Source organism: Macrosteles quadrilineatus, unplaced genomic scaffold, assembly GCF_028750875.1.
Source record: "Macrosteles quadrilineatus isolate MER2022 unplaced genomic scaffold, UCM_ALF_1.0 Scaffold_2__2_contigs__length_208266976, whole genome shotgun sequence".
NCBI lineage: Eukaryota > Metazoa > Arthropoda > Insecta > Hemiptera > Cicadellidae > Macrosteles > Macrosteles quadrilineatus.
In genome coordinates this window covers 92271230-92289314 of record NW_026542595.1, presented here as the reverse complement: position 1 = coordinate 92289314, position 18085 = coordinate 92271230, and the positions used below count along the sequence as shown (strand labels likewise).

Below are 18085 nucleotides of genomic sequence, written 5' to 3'. Positions count from 1 at the left end.
CTTCCCATTATAAATCAGTTGCAGTCTGAAGAGTTACGTAGCACGGAGCTCGCTGCCGTGTGTCACCGCTCACACTACTAGCGTACTTCTAGGTTCGTGGAGTGTAGTTCCATGTGTCATCTATGGGTGTTATCGTTTTTGTTTGCTATACATTTTTTATAAATATGTCAAGTAAGGATTTTATTTATTTAATGTACATTTTCATTGATTATAAATGGTTTTTATTTTATTTTTTTACCAATATTTTCTAGGAATCTGTCATAAAATAGAATTGTCCCGGCAAGTCTACTCTAACATTAACAATTATTTTACAATATATGTATGCAATTGATACAAATACAGAAATTAGTCCAAATTCAGTGCTTTTTTCTAACCCAGTACAGTAGACTCCCTCTTATCCGGACTCCTCGGGACCGAGGCCAGTCTGGATAACGGGTTTTCCGGTTAAACCGAAATCCCCAAAAACTCGATAAAACGGACTGTTATTGTGATATTCAACTTAAATTTAGGAGTGCATTGTATTTAGACACGTAATCACTGGTCTCAAATCTTTCCTTGAGAACAGTCGTTTCAGTACTAGTACTGCCCACTTCCTGCCGATCTAGTCCGGTTAAACCAATGTGCTGATAAAAATTGTCCGGTTAAAGAGATGTCATTTCCGCCGAGTGTAGTCCGGTTAATCCGATGTCCGGTTAAAAGGTGTCCGGATAAGAGGGAGTTTACTGTATTCCTATATCCTAGTGTATAAGACTGGATTGGCAGAGATGTAAGCTACTCACCAGACACTCAGTTTCCTTGGTGAGAGACAGTGACCAGACGTTGATCTGTAGTGTCTTGGTACACAACTTGTGTAGTGGAACTTGTAGAGGGAAGCTTTGACCAAACCTGGGCCTGTTGAGGTCTGATACTGGCTTGGTACAGCAGGACAACACGTTGCTGCCTCCGCTGGGCAACATCACTGCCTTGATGTACCTGCAGAAAACATCACACTCAATAACATATTTCCAACAACGAAATACAAAATATTACATGGGCCTCCCAGTTCCATTCTATCACAATTAGGGATGGAACTTTTAGTTCAGTACAAGATTTTTATTTTCTTCCTGGCATTCTGGACAGGATTTTTCTTCCAGTGTAAAAAGGAAAACTTCAGATTGTTTAAAATCCTTATTATTTATCATGGGGACAACCTCTTCTCCCGCAATAGCGACAAATTTATGACCAACTTCTGCAATTGTGGAGATATCATCGACGCTAAACCCCATGCCAATTAAATTGTGATCCCCCGATTGCGGGATATCATCATTGGTACTTCAATCATAACGATATCGTTAACAGTTTGAACAAATCCCATCTCCAGAAAATCCCAAATTAAAAGAAATCCCTTCAAACATATATTTCCCTGGAAATTTACAAGCTGTTATCTATAAAAACAAGCAAAAACATCCTTAATCAAAATTAAAATCAAAGAAGACAATACAAAACTGTAAAAAAATTAAAATTGTAATAATGTAACAAATTTACCATTTATAATGAAATAATTTACTTAATATAGAGGTTTATGGATATTGTTATAAAACTCACACTTGAGAAGATTCAGGAATACAGAGGGCAGACAGGTTTCTCGCTCGTTCAATACCAACGTGCAGAACACTGTCTTCTACTGAATACCTGTAATGCATACCAAAATAATGCTATAAACTTTTGTTTGAATAACGTTCCTACATCAAAATTTGTGTTATAATCTAACATACAATTTTAGTTAAACGACCATAAAAGTAATTATTGACATTAGGAGATAAGGAATTGATACTCAACTAAGTTAAATCCAGGAAAAAAATCAAGGTAGTTGAGTGAGTACAAATAGTTCATAGCAAATTTAGTTTGAGATTTCCCTCCTACACAAGGGGTAGGAGTGAAGTGATTTTCAGCGGGTGGTTAAATAGTTATAAATTTTGTCAACTAGTGCGAGAGAAACAGAACTTCTCAGTCACCCTAAAAAGGCGGTCAGTAAAAATAAACTAAATTAGTTATTCATAATATTTTTGCAGTTTGTTGTTGATTTTAAATAGTACAAGTAAACTAATCAACCTATTGAAAAATACTGCCTGTTCAACATTAATCAATACCTCATACAACTCCTTAAACCCTTTTTTCTTGTATTGGGCAAGTTAGTTTTGTATCCATTCATTCTTCAAGGATGCATTCCTAAGCAAACTGTTCTAACCTCCAAAAACATACATGATGATTTAAAATTATTATTTTCCTATTATAGATGCGTAGTCGTAGTTTACCTGAGTTTGATCTGGACCTGCGCAGTGTCGAGGTTCATATCACTGAGCGTGCGCTGGCTACTCTTGTTGGATGCCTCAAACACCCCCGAGTCTCCGGCCACACTCTCGTCACTCACAGAAGGAGGTGTAGTTGTCTCACAGATGGGTGACAGTGGCGCACACACTATATTGCCTCCTCCCTCCGACATAAGGGTGGGGGGTGGCTCATAGGCGGGGGGTGGGGGACATGGCTCTCCTCTCAGCAACCTCTCCACTCTACAAAAAGATGCAAAATCAGTACTGATACATAAATCTCTGTTGTTTCAATACCGACCACACAAAAATTAAGGGTCTGTGGGTTCCTGACATTTTATAGTCGGGTCAGGTCCTCAGTTGACGCAAGGGCTCGGTCCGAGTCAGAAATAGTTCTTGGGCAAAACTAGAGCTAATTCAAGTCAAGCTGAGCTTTTACTTTTACGATGTTACTGTGACTGGGGAAAATATTCACAAAAGAAACCGCGAGCTGAAGTAAAAATATCTGGCCGCAGACCCCTAACCTAGTTATATGTTTACCTATTACAACAATTATCAGTATTTACCACCTCATAGTTTTGGACAGTAATTGTCCTTTCATTGTGAAAATACAGCTTGTAGCCTACTGTTATCAACTTTTATAAATTTAATTTGCAATAAAAAAGAAACAAATTTCAATTTCAAAGACAACTATAAGGGAACATTGTACTTTTTCTGGGCGTAACAGGTTAAACCATTTTTGCTTTAGCTCAATTTGACAGACGCCTATCTCCATTTAAGATGGCAAGTGGTTGCTGCAATGCATTTGCTACCGTGCACAGTTTTCCCTATTGAGTTGTATTATACAGAAGTAGCACACCATCTCATGGTTGTCAATCATCAACAGGGGATGGTCAGGTAAATAGAAGGTAGAATAACTGAACATCAGACAAATAAGACTTTACTGGGACTTAACTGTAAAAAAAGTAGGAGTTCAATATTTAGGTGGTCCATGAGATATTTGGACTCTTGTTTAAGTAGAGTTAACTCACCGCCTGTGAAGATCCACCATGTCTATAGGCTTGTCCTGCGTACTGGCCACTGCTGGTCCACCGTAGATGTCAGTAAAGCTGAGACCACTGCTGAGGCTACCCTTGCTGCTAGTAGTGCTGAGGCTGCCCAGACTGCTACTGCTGCTGACACTCAATGTAGAGGCTGACAGTGTACGTAGCTGAGACTCCAGCTGTGTCATGGTCCTCAGTGCATCACGTAGTTGTGACAACAGCGCCTGCTTGCCTTCATGTAGCCTCAACCTACACAGTTACAACATATAATGTAGAGGCTGACAGTGTACGTAGCTGAGACTCCAGCTGTGTCATGGTCCTCAGTGCATCACATAGTTGTGACAACAGCGCCTGCTTGCCTTCGTGTAGCCTCAACCTAAACAGTTACAACATATAATGTAGAGGCTGACAGTGTACGTAGCTGAGACTCCAGCTGTGTCATGGTCCTCAGTGCATCACATAGTTGTGACAACAGCGCCTGCTTGCCTTCATGTAGCCTCAACCTACACAGTTACAACGTATACTGAAGCAACTTTACCCCATCTAGGTGCATAAACAAATTTTTGTTTGAAAATTGAGCGTGCATGGTAAAGTTAAAGAAATTCTTAACAGACAAAAGACGAGCTTTTGTAAACTGTTTGAGGTAGGTCAAGGTTTTAAATTATAATATTTAACAGTAGAAAACCCTGTGAGGTTGAAAAATTATTTTTTAACAAGATTTAACATGGAAAACAATGCTTTACCTGTCAGTAATTGCTCTATTGCTCATTTCTAGCGCATTGTTGAGGTCTTGTTCTAGCCTTCGAATTTCATCCTGGAATAAAAATCAAACAAGTTACATTTTGATAAACATTTGTTTCTGATAATAGGACTAATAGTTGATTAGTTATGACATGTTCTTCCTGTTAACCAAAATATGAAACAGAAAATGATTGATTACATGTTTTGTTTACTTTTTTGTTTCAAAGAAAAACATTTTGAAAAGTTTCAGACATAAATACTAAGTTGTAAATAAACTTGGGGGGGGGAGTAAAGCTACCCTTTCCTTTGCTACTTTGACCTTTTGACCTACAGTAGCCCTCCTCATCTCAGCATTAGGCTCTTGGTGAACCTTAGCAGCAGTATTGTAATCATTTCCCTCATTCCCTTTAGCCTCATGGTGTTACTTGTGAATGTATAGATACCTGTATGTGTACCATCTCCTGAGAAGACCGTGACCGTGGTGTGATCGCCCTCAGTTCCCGCAGTAGTTGTTCCTTCTCCTGGAACAGCAGCAGTCTGTCCTTGTCACTCTCGGCCTGGCCCGGCGCCACACTCTCCTCCAGGTCTGCCAGTTGTTGTTGAGTGGCCTGCACTCGCTTGCGTGCCTCGTCGTACTCTAGCCTCATCCGCGCCATCTCTGCCAGCCGCGTGCCCATGCCCACCAGCTCCCCGGACAGGTCCGTCTGTGACGCCGTACTCAGCTTGTCTGTCGCTGCTGGTAGACTCAACGTACTGACGTCTGGTGAACTCTCACACAGCTGTAGCCTCGTCAGGTCATCCTTCAGCTTGGCCAAGCTCCTCATCAGCTCCACCTTCTCTTGCTCCCCGGAGCTCAGACTGCGCTGTATCTCTCTCAGCTCCGCCATGATGGCCTGGGCCTCCGTGATGTTATAGCAGCCACCTTGCGGCCCGGACAGTTTCTGTTCCACCCTGCACAAAACATTGGTTATCTACATAATTGGCATCAGGGAACAGTCCAAACTCTGGTATAGACACTATTTTACATTGACCTTATGTTAGATATCCTCACTGATAACCATATAGGCCTACCCAGAGATTAAGCCATCTGGGTTCAGTTACAATCTTGCTTAGAACAAAAACCAGCAAATTGTGAATGAACCATTTTTTGGCTTGCTTTAACAGACATGTATTCTATTCTTAAATGGTTGGGGTTGATAATTCAAAAATGGATAATTGATTAATTCTGGATACTCATATATCCGAGAAACATCAAAACCGTAGGTAATGCTGATCAAATATTGTCCAAGCCTTCACAATGCGCTTTACAGCAGTGTCATACACTGTGCCAGCTTAAAAAATCACACAACTTGGACAGGTTTGCGTATTAATAATGAGGTATAACTATAAAAAGTTACTGCTACTGGCCACTACGCTACTTACGAGACAAGAGTTTCCACTCCGCGTTGCGTGCAGGACATCTCTGCTCTGATCTGTTCTAGCTCACGTTTCAGTCGAGACACTCTGTTGCGAGCGTGGGCGACGTCGTTCTTGAGTAGGTCCGGGTCGAACTTGGTGGACACACTGCTCGAACTCGAACACACTGTGCAAATATTACATAGTAAACATAATAACATAACTTGTTTTATATGTGTGTATGTGTGTGTTGTAGGTGTGAACACTTAACAGTCTTTGTAGGGATTTTTTTCCCATTTCCACATATTTTAGCCACTATATCGTACCATTGTACTTGTTTTATAAAAAAAAAATTATAATATATTTGAGTAATTAAAACATATAGTTTACAAGAATATAGAATTTAGAATTTTTTTCATCCATTGCTACAAAAAAAATTGTAGCGTGTAAGTTCATATTTTATTCCATATAGAATTCAATTAGCTAACAAATTGGACATACCGTTGTGGAAAAAGATAATAAATCAACCAGCTTTTAACAGGAAAAGGTGGGGTGGTGGTGGGTGCTGATTTAGACTCGTAACTCTTCCATAATGATAGAGTGGTGTAGCCTGTAGCCTGTGTAATGAGCCATTATTGGCAACATTCATTAGTTATATCCACAACTACACAGGCCATGAAACAAGAGGTCGTTCCTCCTGACCTGGACCCAGCAACCACCTTCATCACCTTTATACAGTGGAAACTCGATTAACGTCAATCTCTGCTATTCGTCTATCCATAAATGTGTATTTCCCTATTTTCACTCCAGATTTTTTTATATGTGTTAGCATAAACATTATAAAAAGTATATATATTATATTCTGTCTAATTATTGTGCACACTGTGTGATATTCTTTCCAAAGTCATTAGAACTATCCAAACTGAGGTAATTTTTAAAGGAGTTTCTTTAATTTGTTTATTCAGTATTGTAACAGTCGTTGTCACTAGGATAATGTTTGGGATAAGTTTCACTGTATACAGGTAGGTGTCATTATATTTCCCGCGTTGATTTACAATAAGCCCTTGATTGAGGAAGTTCATTTGTTTTTTTTATATGTTTTGGTATGTTTTTTTTTGTATTTTTTATATTTTTTTGTTTGTAAAGGGAACAGTTTCAACCCTATTATTGTTCTTATCACTTGGCTACACAGACAATTATAAGCATAAATATAGTTTTATTGCAAAAAAAATTCTGTTCACCCTATAATCAAAACAATAAGAAAATTTATTCCCAGATAATAATGTTAAACCTTTTTGCTGAAGTCTGTATATTGTCCTCTAGGGTAGTTTTATAGTGACCAAAAACATAATAATTTTGTGGGATTCATCCAATACCAGTGTTTAAACCGACTTCCTCTCTTTTTGAGGGATTTATCTATAAATTAGTGTTTTGTTTAGATACATATTATTTCTTCCTACTGAGTTGTTTTCACCCTCCTACTCCTACTTGTTGTAGCACAAACACGGACTTTGGGGTCGACGTAGAATAAAAAAAACTTTAAATTATAAATAGTCTGAAAACACATCACGGATCCGTACTGGCAACAAAATTTTTATAGCAGAATTCCAATGCCCTTTTAAGTCTCACTTATGTTTCACATGTAACACAAACTACAATGGTTGTGTACTCACAGCTGGTGCGGGAGGTGTTGAGAGTGCTGAGGACATTGTTGAGATGGTTGTACTCATCTTGCGCCAAGTACAACCTCTGCTGCTTTACATCGTAGATTTCCTTCTTGGCCTGCAAACAAAACATAATGTCAGCAACATGACCTCTCAACATAAATAACAAAACATACGTCAGTCATATAACAATACAACAAAGTATTTGCGTCCTCAGCTTCATAACCTCTCAATGTACAACAAAACATATGTCAGTGATATAACCTCTCGACATACAAAAAATATATGTCAGCTACATAGGCTCTCAACGTACAACAAAGCATACGACATAACCTCTCAGCATACAACAAAGTATATGCATCCTCAGCTTCATAACTGTTAACGTACAACAACAAAAATAAATGGTCAGCAACATAACCTCAACATACAAAAAAAGTATATGCGTCATCAGCTTCATAACCTCTCAACTTAAAACAAAACATATGTCATAGGACACATAACCTCTCGACATACAAAAAAACATATGCATCTATAACCCCTAAACCTACCACAAAACATATCCATCGTCAGCTACATAACTTCTCAACGCACAACATTCAAAACATACGTCAGTCACATAACCTCTCAAAATAGAAGAAAACATATGCATTGTCAGCTATTATCTCTCAAAATACATAGCATCTCAACATACAACAAAACATTTGCATCGTCAACTACATTACCTCTCAACATACAACAAAACATACGAGATATATAACCTCTCCACAAAACATCCCTCACCAGCTAAGTAACCCCTCAACATACAAAAAAAAACCATAGTCGTCAGTTTCCTAAACTTGTTTGAGTAAAAATTCCCCAATACCAGTCAGATCAAATGTACATCAAATGACCGAAGTGAGAGGTTCTGAAATCGTCTTTTATTATGTTTATTTATCTTTCCATTGACACATTTTTGTAATCAAAAATGTTTATGATAATAAATCACTCACATAAATTTAAAATAATTGTATTCATATAGAGTATATTTGACGCATTCTCAATGTTATCATCGATTGACTGTTGTCGCGATACCGGCATCTACTACTACTACTACCGCTACTGTCCTACTCACTATGTCGTAGTAGTAGAAGTAGGCGTAGTATCCGTGTTGGGGGACGAGACATTGCATGATCACCGCAGCCACCATCGTCACATCACCAGTCACCACAGCCTCACAGCCACCCCGAGTCTGACCTTGTACGACCTTGGATAGGAATGTTGCCCCCCACCCCTTCCCGCGCCCGCCCTATTCGCACAACTATGCCATTGGGCCCGACATCTTCCACATTCCATTGTACCGGGCCACGCCGCACGCCGCCCGCCCCCGGCGTCCGGAATTCCATTACGACTTTGGAATTCCATACGGATTAATTCGGATAATCCAGACAGTACAATAGGGACGATATTCATTGTAGGATCCCACTATTGAAGGCTATCTTCAATTCAAATCTCAGCTACGAATCGAATTATGTCAAAATATTTGTTATTTCACTGCGTCTGTAGTAAATTGAAATAGAAAATAAATAACATCACTGTACAAAAATTAAACTTTCAATCAACCTATGATTTGAAACTTAAAGCCAACTTGTGTAATCAGTTACATTGGCATGTTTATGTATGAACAATAAATTGGCAGCTACACCTTGTAACTTATCACAGTATAAAAATATGTAGCTATTTATATGATTTTGTAAATGTATAACAAGTATCAATGCCAATCAATTTTAGACGTCGAAGCACGTGCTCTTCAGAAATCGACCAACATACGATTCCTGTCGTCTTTGATTTATGTGGCGGGTGCTGATGAATGTTAAAAATAAACATTTTATGCGACAAACTAAGGAGCGATTTTACGTAGTAGCTCGGACCCTACAAACATTTGAACAGACTTGCACTAATTCCATTCAGTTCTCTTCAGTAATCAATTGATTCCAAATCAACTTTACCATTCAAGCAAAGATAATGTTCTCGCTGTACGGAACACCGTATCGCTGTGCTTGTACTTGTTCTATTTACAAGTTATGTGCCTGACCGGTGACCGGTTATAAAATCAGTACTATTGCCTATCTAGAGAATGTCCGCATCTGAAAGCATTCCAATCTCCCTCACGGCAGCAACTTCACTTGACGGCTGTTGGAATGCTGGATGAGATCAACATATCTCCGATGATATTTGAATGCACAAGATTTATACAAGCACTGTGTGGACTATCGCTGACTATAGAATATTTCCATATCGAAGTTGTGACCAGTTTAAGAATGAGAATGGAAGTAAATTGAAACAACACCAGTGTGTTGAAGCTAAATAAAGAATCTTTGACGATAACTTTTTCACCAAATCAAACGAATAACTTACTTAAAGCTATGACATCTATGGCACATCGATCATCAGAGTAAAAGAATTTAAGAGATAGAATTTTGACCGTAGCACGATCTGCAAATCACTCTGAAGTCTATTTAAACAAATAACTAAGATACGTCCATATAGACGGGATAACTTCAGTATTTAAAGTCAATGACACAATGTATTAAATAAGTTAAATCGTCATTGTGTATACACTTCTTTTCAATAACAATTCAGTTATCAATTGAAGATAAACGCATGCATGGTTAAAGTAATCCTTCTAACTCCTCAAATGATCAACTTCGCCATGGCTTATGGCTTCAAAAATGGGCCATGGCTGGACAGATAATAACATTTTTCATCGAGGGCATTACATTTAGTCGGCTGGAGTTACAACCAATTAATAAATCATTAAAATTTATTTTGTGGGCTGTGCAGAAAAGTGGATCAATTTGGAAAATTAAATTTAAAACCTTGACAAGAAAATGTCTATATCTGCAGTGAACGCAACGTATATTGACGTAACAAACAGTACTGAGAAAGCTTATTCTCGGAAGGCTGGTCTGAAATGTAAGTAAGGGGTCACGACAAATCGGTTACCACTGACTGAAGACTTATAACGTTGCTTACAACACCGCTAGGTAAACAACCGCAATATGACCATTCAGTAACATAATGTACCGTATACACGTAAGTGTTGACATAGGGATTCTACTGTACACCAAAAGAAATATAAGTCTCCGTAAACCTATCTTGAAAATCTAATTTGAATATTAGAACAGAAACTATGGATCATAAACTTAAACAAATTATGTCACTGGCCCGAAAGTAAACACAATTACATCAATATTCAAATGGAACTGTAACCCCAGCTGTTACAGCTATTAGTATAGACATTCGAGCTAATGACGTCATTTGTTTATGTTTATGACCCATGCCGTTTCTGTTCTAGTATCCGCGGCAGCTAAAACGTACGTAAACAAAATTAAATGATGTCAGGGTGAAATTATGGGGTTCCACAAGGATCAGTACTTGGTCCGATTCTATTAGTGTTATTTTTAAATACGTAGATGGTTCAATTTCATAACAAATGTCGTAGTCAAATTGTGGGGTTCCGCAAGGATCAATGCTTGTTCCGATTCTATTTGTATTATTTTCGAATGATGATTCTATTCCTTTAAAAATAAAATGCCGTAGTCAAATTGTTGGGTTCCGCAAGGATCAATGCTTGTTCCGATTCTATTTGTATCATTTTCAAATAATTAATAATAAATTATTCTAGTATTAGTATTGTATATAGTATGTGGGATGAGTTTGAAAAATCAATTAATTTATTGTTCGTTTCTGAACATAAGCGAAAGTGTGCATTTAGAGATGGCATGTAACTAACTTCTTCAGTGGACGATTGAGAATTGAACCTAGAGTTCTTGACAACAAACAAAATTCCTAGATTATAGCGATCTCTTAAATTAGATTAGACCATGTGACATTAGTGTACCGAGCCGGCAGATTCACTCGCAATGTCCTTGTATCACCCATCCTCAGCATCTCTGCGTCTCTGGACCGCTTTCGTTCCATCTCCGGCCCCGCTCCTCTCTCTCGCTCCTCTCCACTCCATTATTTACGGCCGGGTGCAGTAAAAAAGCTGTTATCAACTAACACGCATCTGGCTACCGGGCTGCGCCGCATTAAAAACCAATCTTATGGTAATAGCTGGCCTCGCTCCTTATTTACATTTTAATTTTATTGGTCCTGTTTACTTTAACAATGGTACGGGCTGGATCTACACTCGAACCTACCGGAGACGATAACTTACAGGCTTGGAATGTGTATATGGAATACTGATTAGTTGTTCCGACAGGTTTACATTGTTATACGTTGTTCCATTTCCGAAATTCCTTTCCTATAAGAACTCGTCGACTCTACCACTACTGAATCCTCAAAGAGTATTTCCCACGAGATTTACCTCAGTCAATGAGTTTTTGACGTGATTTGTGATTTGTTGTAGCTGAATTGATTTAGTTCTTGCCTGGTAATCAGAATGTCACCTTATCAATCTTGATCAAATTCAGAATGTTAATGGGTAAAGTGTCTGGTCTGGCGTTGTTCAAATGTTTATTGCAGACATTTTCCATCACAATGGTAAAAATAACAATACACAACGTTTCGTGATCTGGAATCTGATCCCGGCCTCAGGTGAAAAAAGCTTACTAACACATTACAAATAACAATAAACAAAACCCTTTTTTGTATGTTGTATCATGAATTGACTGCTGTACAGTGTCTTTATTTGACTGACTCTCTGTGGTGTATTTCAACTTAGGTTTGGTTTTTGTGTATTGTTAGTTGTAATGTGTTAAATTTTTCGCCTGAGGACGGGATCAGATTCAGGATCCCGAAACGTTGTGTTTTTTACCATTGTGATGGAAAATGTCCACAATAAACCTTTGAACAACATTAACTATCACCATCATCAACAATGAACTTCAAACAAAGAGCTGATATTAGTCAGCAAAGCAGCCATAATTCATTGAACCACCAGCCTTCACTTATCTTCACCATAAATACTCGTGGTGTATCAGCTTTGTGTAACTAATCTCTAATTCCACATTATGCATAGTATGAACTATGTAATATACCGTAGTTGTGTTGTTGCACAGGTCCAAGGCCACGGTGAGTCAGGCGTGAGGAATGCTATCTCTATGATTCATATAGTTACATGTGCGCTGACTTGCTGACTGATATTGTATAGGTATTCCTAATTACTGTGTTCAACCCTTTGATGTGCCCAAGTCATCTCACTGTGGGATTCCCAAAGCAGCACCCTATAGCTGTTTCAGACGTGTTTCTGCAGTGTTTGGTAGGCTATCATTCGTTTATTGCTCATTTTGATGTTCCCAAATGGAATTAGATGTGACCTCTTAGCACAAGATTTTGATGTTGCAAATATAAACTGATTAATTTGAAGACCAATTTCATACACACGTTCTGCACGCATCACTGTTTACAAATTGGTCAAATATAAAATAAATAGCAACATCGTGTATGTGGCAATGCTACTCTGATACTCTCGGTCGCTTCGTTGGTTGATGATTCTGTAGTTGTACAACCTACAACAGTCCGCCATGTTGGAGGGAGTAGAGAGGAATGCGGGGTCGAGGAGGAGAGACTTAATAGCCCTGTGAATAATTGAAACAATCTCGTATAATTAATGTGCTGGCTACCTGGCTTACCCGCGTCCGCGTCCTACCCAACCCACGCCGACACCAAACAGACCTGGAGAATCAGTCCCGCCAAACACGGAGAATATACCCGCCAAAACAGTTCTAGCTGTGTATAACCTCAGCGTGTAATCAAGTATGTTCACGTACCCGACTACTGCGGCATCGCCCATATAAGGGCGTGGGAACGGAAACCATTCTCGCACCTACAGCACAATGTTACCCTAGCCGTCAATGGATCTACAAGGACCGAACACCGAACACTCATGTCAGCGAAATTCAACCGTTCACTGAGTCCAACTGACGCTGTGGAGAGATGAAAAACGTTCGATTGATTTTGGCTCCCAGTGTTCCGTCTATCATATGATGGTTTTACACCCAAAGGAAACCCATACAGTTGGTTCCCGATAATATGAATGCGTGAAAGAACAATATGCGCTTAATAATTATAGTGTACTGTATTAGCGAATTAAATCTGCAACAACCTTTACTTTTATACATTATCGCATCGCGTTCCCAAATAAAGAGGAAGGAACGTTTAAGGCTGATTACGATATAGTTGCGGTAACTAATTTGCTAACATTACTTTAATTATCCTCATTCAAGACGTTTCTAATTCAGGTAAGAAGGGGGTAGCTGTACACACTCTAGACTGGGAAAAAGTATTTATTACTACAAACAAGTTATCTATAGAATACCGTAATCAACAAATTGCAACCAAGATACTTTTGAAACGAATGCACGACATCGTCCTATGAAGTGGCTTAACCTTTGAAGTGGCTATGCACTGCAAGTTCAAAAACTCTTTCGATATTCAGATTCGTGGTCACAATATCAAAAGCAGAGATAGTTCCCGATTAAAAAAACACATAAATGCGACGTTTCAGCTCAGATTGTACAAAAACGCTCAACAAACACAGTGTCAAGCGCAAGCGTCAAACAAATTAAACTCGAAAATAATTCAAATCACCAACACACACACACATAACTATGTCCAATGTTCTGCACTCAGTCGAACTAGGCTTTACTATTGTGTACTCTTTGAATGAGCATGGTTTTAATTCCATTGCAGCCTACGATTCCAAAAATGGCATGTTAAATTCAATTTCACGTGTGTCGTGTTATGTTAGTTTATCCTTTGATGTCGTAATTAAAACAATTAGTTTTGACTATTACTCCGCTGAAACTCTTCTAGCAAGTGTGTCGGTGGTCGGTAACTATGTTTGATTCGGAGTTGCTAACAATTACTTGAGTATTATCCATCACAGTATTGGGTGATAATCTGCAGTGATTGATTTGTTGTGCAGTTCTGCATCTGCAGTTTCCCATTGACGGTCCAGTGGTGGGGATTGCTGTGTGTGTGAGTGGTGGTGAGTGGTATGCGTGTAACACAGGTAGCGCGGTCGAGAGGCGCGGTGTTGCCAGATGGTGCGATGCGAGTGTACAGAGCACATTCCTGAGGTACAGTCGGTGTCACAACACAACAACGCCGCTGCTGCCACGCGCGCGGCCCGAGAATGCCAAAACCTCACTATTCCGTGTTTGTATCACGGCCAGAGTCCTTGAACTGCCTGCAATCACTATTTGGCACATTGTGACAATAGCTGACACAATCACAATGCAACTTCAGTCTTGTAGGCTACTGGAGAGTTGTAAAAGAATAACAAAATACCCAAATGCAATGAGTATTCGTATCAGTGTTCACTAGACTTTGAAAATTTCGTATTTAAGCAACTCAACTTCATAGTAGGGCTTTTATATTATTTTCGTCTGTACTTCATGTGTACATGAAAATGCCAACATGCGGAAGTACGGTGTACAAGGGGTGTTTGTACAAGTACAGTGGGTCCACTTCTTCACGAGAATCCCATTTGAAAGCCTTGACTCCTTTTATCTATGCTTGTACTAACTAACCCCTTTTACTAATTCAACCCACATATTGATATGTTAACATTTGGGAGCATAAGATTTGGGGGGATCACTCTAATATCGCCTTGGAAATAGCCAGAGTAGAACTCAGAATTACGACATACAGACATAGAAGACTTGAAAATGTGCTGGTGCTATTTATTCTAACACTACCTACATATTTAACAAAATAACGAATACTTTTAGCATTGTACATTATCATTCAAAACGAAAGCCGTCAAAGTTAACAATAAAATACTTGATAAGTAGGTAATGAATCTACAGCAATTTAGTGTAGGAATAGCACTTGTAACGCAGTATGGAGAGAGTATAAAACCTCATTTGTTTACCAATACAGATGTTAACATCCGCAATTTTAGAGTGAATGCTGTATACAGAAAGATTCGAGATAACAGATCCTCATCCAAATGTCCTTGGTAGATTATCCAATGAGCGTGACCTTATCATGCGTTTGTTTATTAACTACTGACACAGGTGTCGTGTTGACAATAGTGCTCTTGTTTGATGTTTGATGATAACTGCACAAAGCGATAGATAAATATCGATAAGTTCCGGCTATCAGTGGGAAAACACAGAATTGCATTATACAAATCAAGAATTATCATTCGATTAGTAGTTTATCAACAATAGTGTACAAAATCAAACTAGAGTTGATAAAAAAAGAAACTGATTTATTGTTGTTTGTGTAGAGACATCAAGCACATAAAAAATGTGCTTGATGTGTATAGATGGGGCTTTGTTCGATCATTGACTTTGAAAAGTAGGAATACACTTCTCACCTCATTGTAAAATATGAAGCTTGTATTATATTTTATGTTTGGGAAGGTGATAATGTGTGTTGACTAAAAATGTTAACATATTTATATATACGTATACAATAAAAAGGAACCTGGAGGAACAACCTGCATATTATTGTACATTATAAGTGTCTTTAGGTTATCCAAGTGTGATAACTGATAAATCTGTAGGAAGTTTGTTTAATCTGTGGCTTGACGTAGGTGCAACATGTTTCAGTGTGCGTCACAAGTAGCTGTCAAGTGTCATACTCTCCCGTGACGTCAACACACAGCACGCGATGGTCCACAGTTTAATTACGATGAAAAGGGAGGCAGTTAGGGGTAAGGCATTACAGTCTCAGAGAGGACGAATCTCCTACCTACAGTTGTAATAAGTAAGGTTTTTTATGGACTTAACGATGTTCTAGATAATAATTATGTCGTTGTTGAGTTGTCATCAAATCACTAAACAAACGTACAGTTAATAATTTAAAGAACACTTGTTTGATTTTGGACCCGAATTCCATTTGTCATTACAACAACAATTATTAATAATGCTACACAACAAAAAGGCGACACTAGATAGCATCAAGACCAGAGTTTTGGACAGTTCTCTTACAAAAAACGAAACCCCCTATAGCGTAGATAAGAAAAAACGTAGTCTATTTTTTACCAGATGGAAGAAGATTTACTATATTTAGGGACCATTACCAAACAAGTGTTTCACCTGAAGAAAATAAAATAAAATAGAATCATTCATTATCATGGCATTTATTGACATTGTCAGTTGAGCAGAATCCAAAATTTCAATTGATACGACGAATGTTTGTTGTAAAACAAATTACTTTAAACTACAAGGTTTCTCAAATACTGGAATATGTATACAGATACGTGTTTTGTGGACATACAAAGTTGTCATCCTACTCGAAGAGTTAACACATTAAACACCAGGTATTTCACGGGTAGTTAACTATTCATAAGCCATAAGTTACGCAGGTTTAGGTTTGATATCCAAAGGCGTGAACAACAATAATCTCATCAGCATACTTGAGACTCAGCTACGCGTAAAAACAGGGCCAAGGGAAGGAAGCGGCGGCGGATATGCAACATATAACCACAACATACACGGGCAACAAGACAGCTAGAGGTCGGTGGAGGAATGTGAAATATATGGGACTTAAACACTTAAAGCAACAGTAATTAAGTTCAAAACAAACATAGAAACATAGAAGCTGAAGGGGGAAACGTCAAATAATGTGTAATTAATCAAAGGATTCAGACGGCCAATTGATGGACAAAACAAAAATAAAGGAACCTGAACGAACAACCTGCATATCATTGTACAAGCAAACACGGAATATAAAAATCTAGGACAAAATCGGAAAATAGATTAGCAAAACAAACACTGAATCTTGAAGCAGGGGGAGAAAACGCTCTATGTGCAAAAGTAACATAGAATTTAGACGCTGAAGAAGGGCATGGTAAATTGATGCAAAACTATCACATAAACAATAAGCTCAAGGAATATGCTACATTACACAACGATAACAATACTAGCGTGCATTTAGTATAAAATTTTGTTGATTATAATCCACGAATCTTGTCGATGACCCTTGTCAAGGTTTTGACGTAGCATTACTGACCTAATTCTTTGATTATTGATTAGTTTACTGCGGATAAACTATTATTTACCTCGTTTTAATGGTTGTCGACAGTTATCAGATTTCAACGTATTTATGTCTTAGATAAATAACTGCAGTACTTATTTGCAGAACTAGCTCAGTGATGATAAAAAATAGGGTCGTTCGAATGATAACATATTTATTATGATTGATAATGACTGTGAGCAACAATGATTATTTGATACTAAACTATAAAAATTAATAACAAAGTGATCCATTACTAAACATTCCAGTACTCAATTCAAACTGTTTTTATGGAACAACAATTAAGTTTCTAATAAATAAAATTATGTTGATTTCCTAAATTTGCGGTATTATTGTAACATTGACATTTCAATGCAAGATAAGAAGAATAAGTTTCAGGGTCAGCGTGAAAGAAAACAGTACGTAAACGACTAGCATTTATACTCTTTAGTTCATAAATGTATCAAATCACGATGTTCAGTGACCGAGTACAGTGCAATGTATAATGTGTAGTGTAAAGTGTGTAGTGTAGTGGTAGTGCAGCGGAGTGTACGCACGGGCCGGGCGGTGTTTAGCTTTCCACATTCCTCGGCCGCGATGTGGCAACACCGCGCGAGACTGCATTCCATTCCCCCACCGCGCCGACCCGAGATACGTTCAATTCATTAGAGTAGACTTTCCTTGGCCGCGCCGCATACCAGCGCGACCGACAAATGTCACCGACTTGCAGCGCTACACTCTACACAGTGAGCTAGCTGCAGCTACTGTACTGTGTGACCGACAAATGTCACCGACTTGCAGCGCTACACTCTACACAGTGAGCTAGCTGCAGCTACTGTACTGTGTGACCGACAAATGTCACCGACTTGCAGCGCTACACTCTACACAGTGAGCTAGCTGCAGCTACTGTACTGTGTGACCGACAAATGTCACCGACTTGCAGCGCTACACTCTACACAGTGAGCTAGCTGCAGCTACTGTA

The 18085-nt window shown here is 38.6% G+C and overlaps 1 protein-coding gene across 1 annotated transcript in view; it reads right to left on the bottom strand.

Annotated features, from left to right (window-relative positions):
• LOC128986378 (protein kibra) overlaps positions 1 to 18085 on the bottom strand; it is a 49386-nt gene that overhangs the window by 6387 nt on the left and 24914 nt on the right. The window contains exons 4-11 of the mRNA XM_054406729.1: positions 7159 to 7267; positions 5513 to 5672; positions 4534 to 5041; positions 4093 to 4163; positions 3338 to 3598; positions 2295 to 2549; positions 1585 to 1671; positions 780 to 972 (exon numbers count right to left, since the gene is read on the bottom strand). Coding sequence (XP_054262704.1) covers positions 780 to 972; positions 1585 to 1671; positions 2295 to 2549; positions 3338 to 3598; positions 4093 to 4163; positions 4534 to 5041; positions 5513 to 5672; positions 7159 to 7267 — 1644 coding nt within the window. The remainder of the gene's footprint in view (positions 1 to 779; positions 973 to 1584; positions 1672 to 2294; positions 2550 to 3337; positions 3599 to 4092; positions 4164 to 4533; positions 5042 to 5512; positions 5673 to 7158; positions 7268 to 18085) is intronic.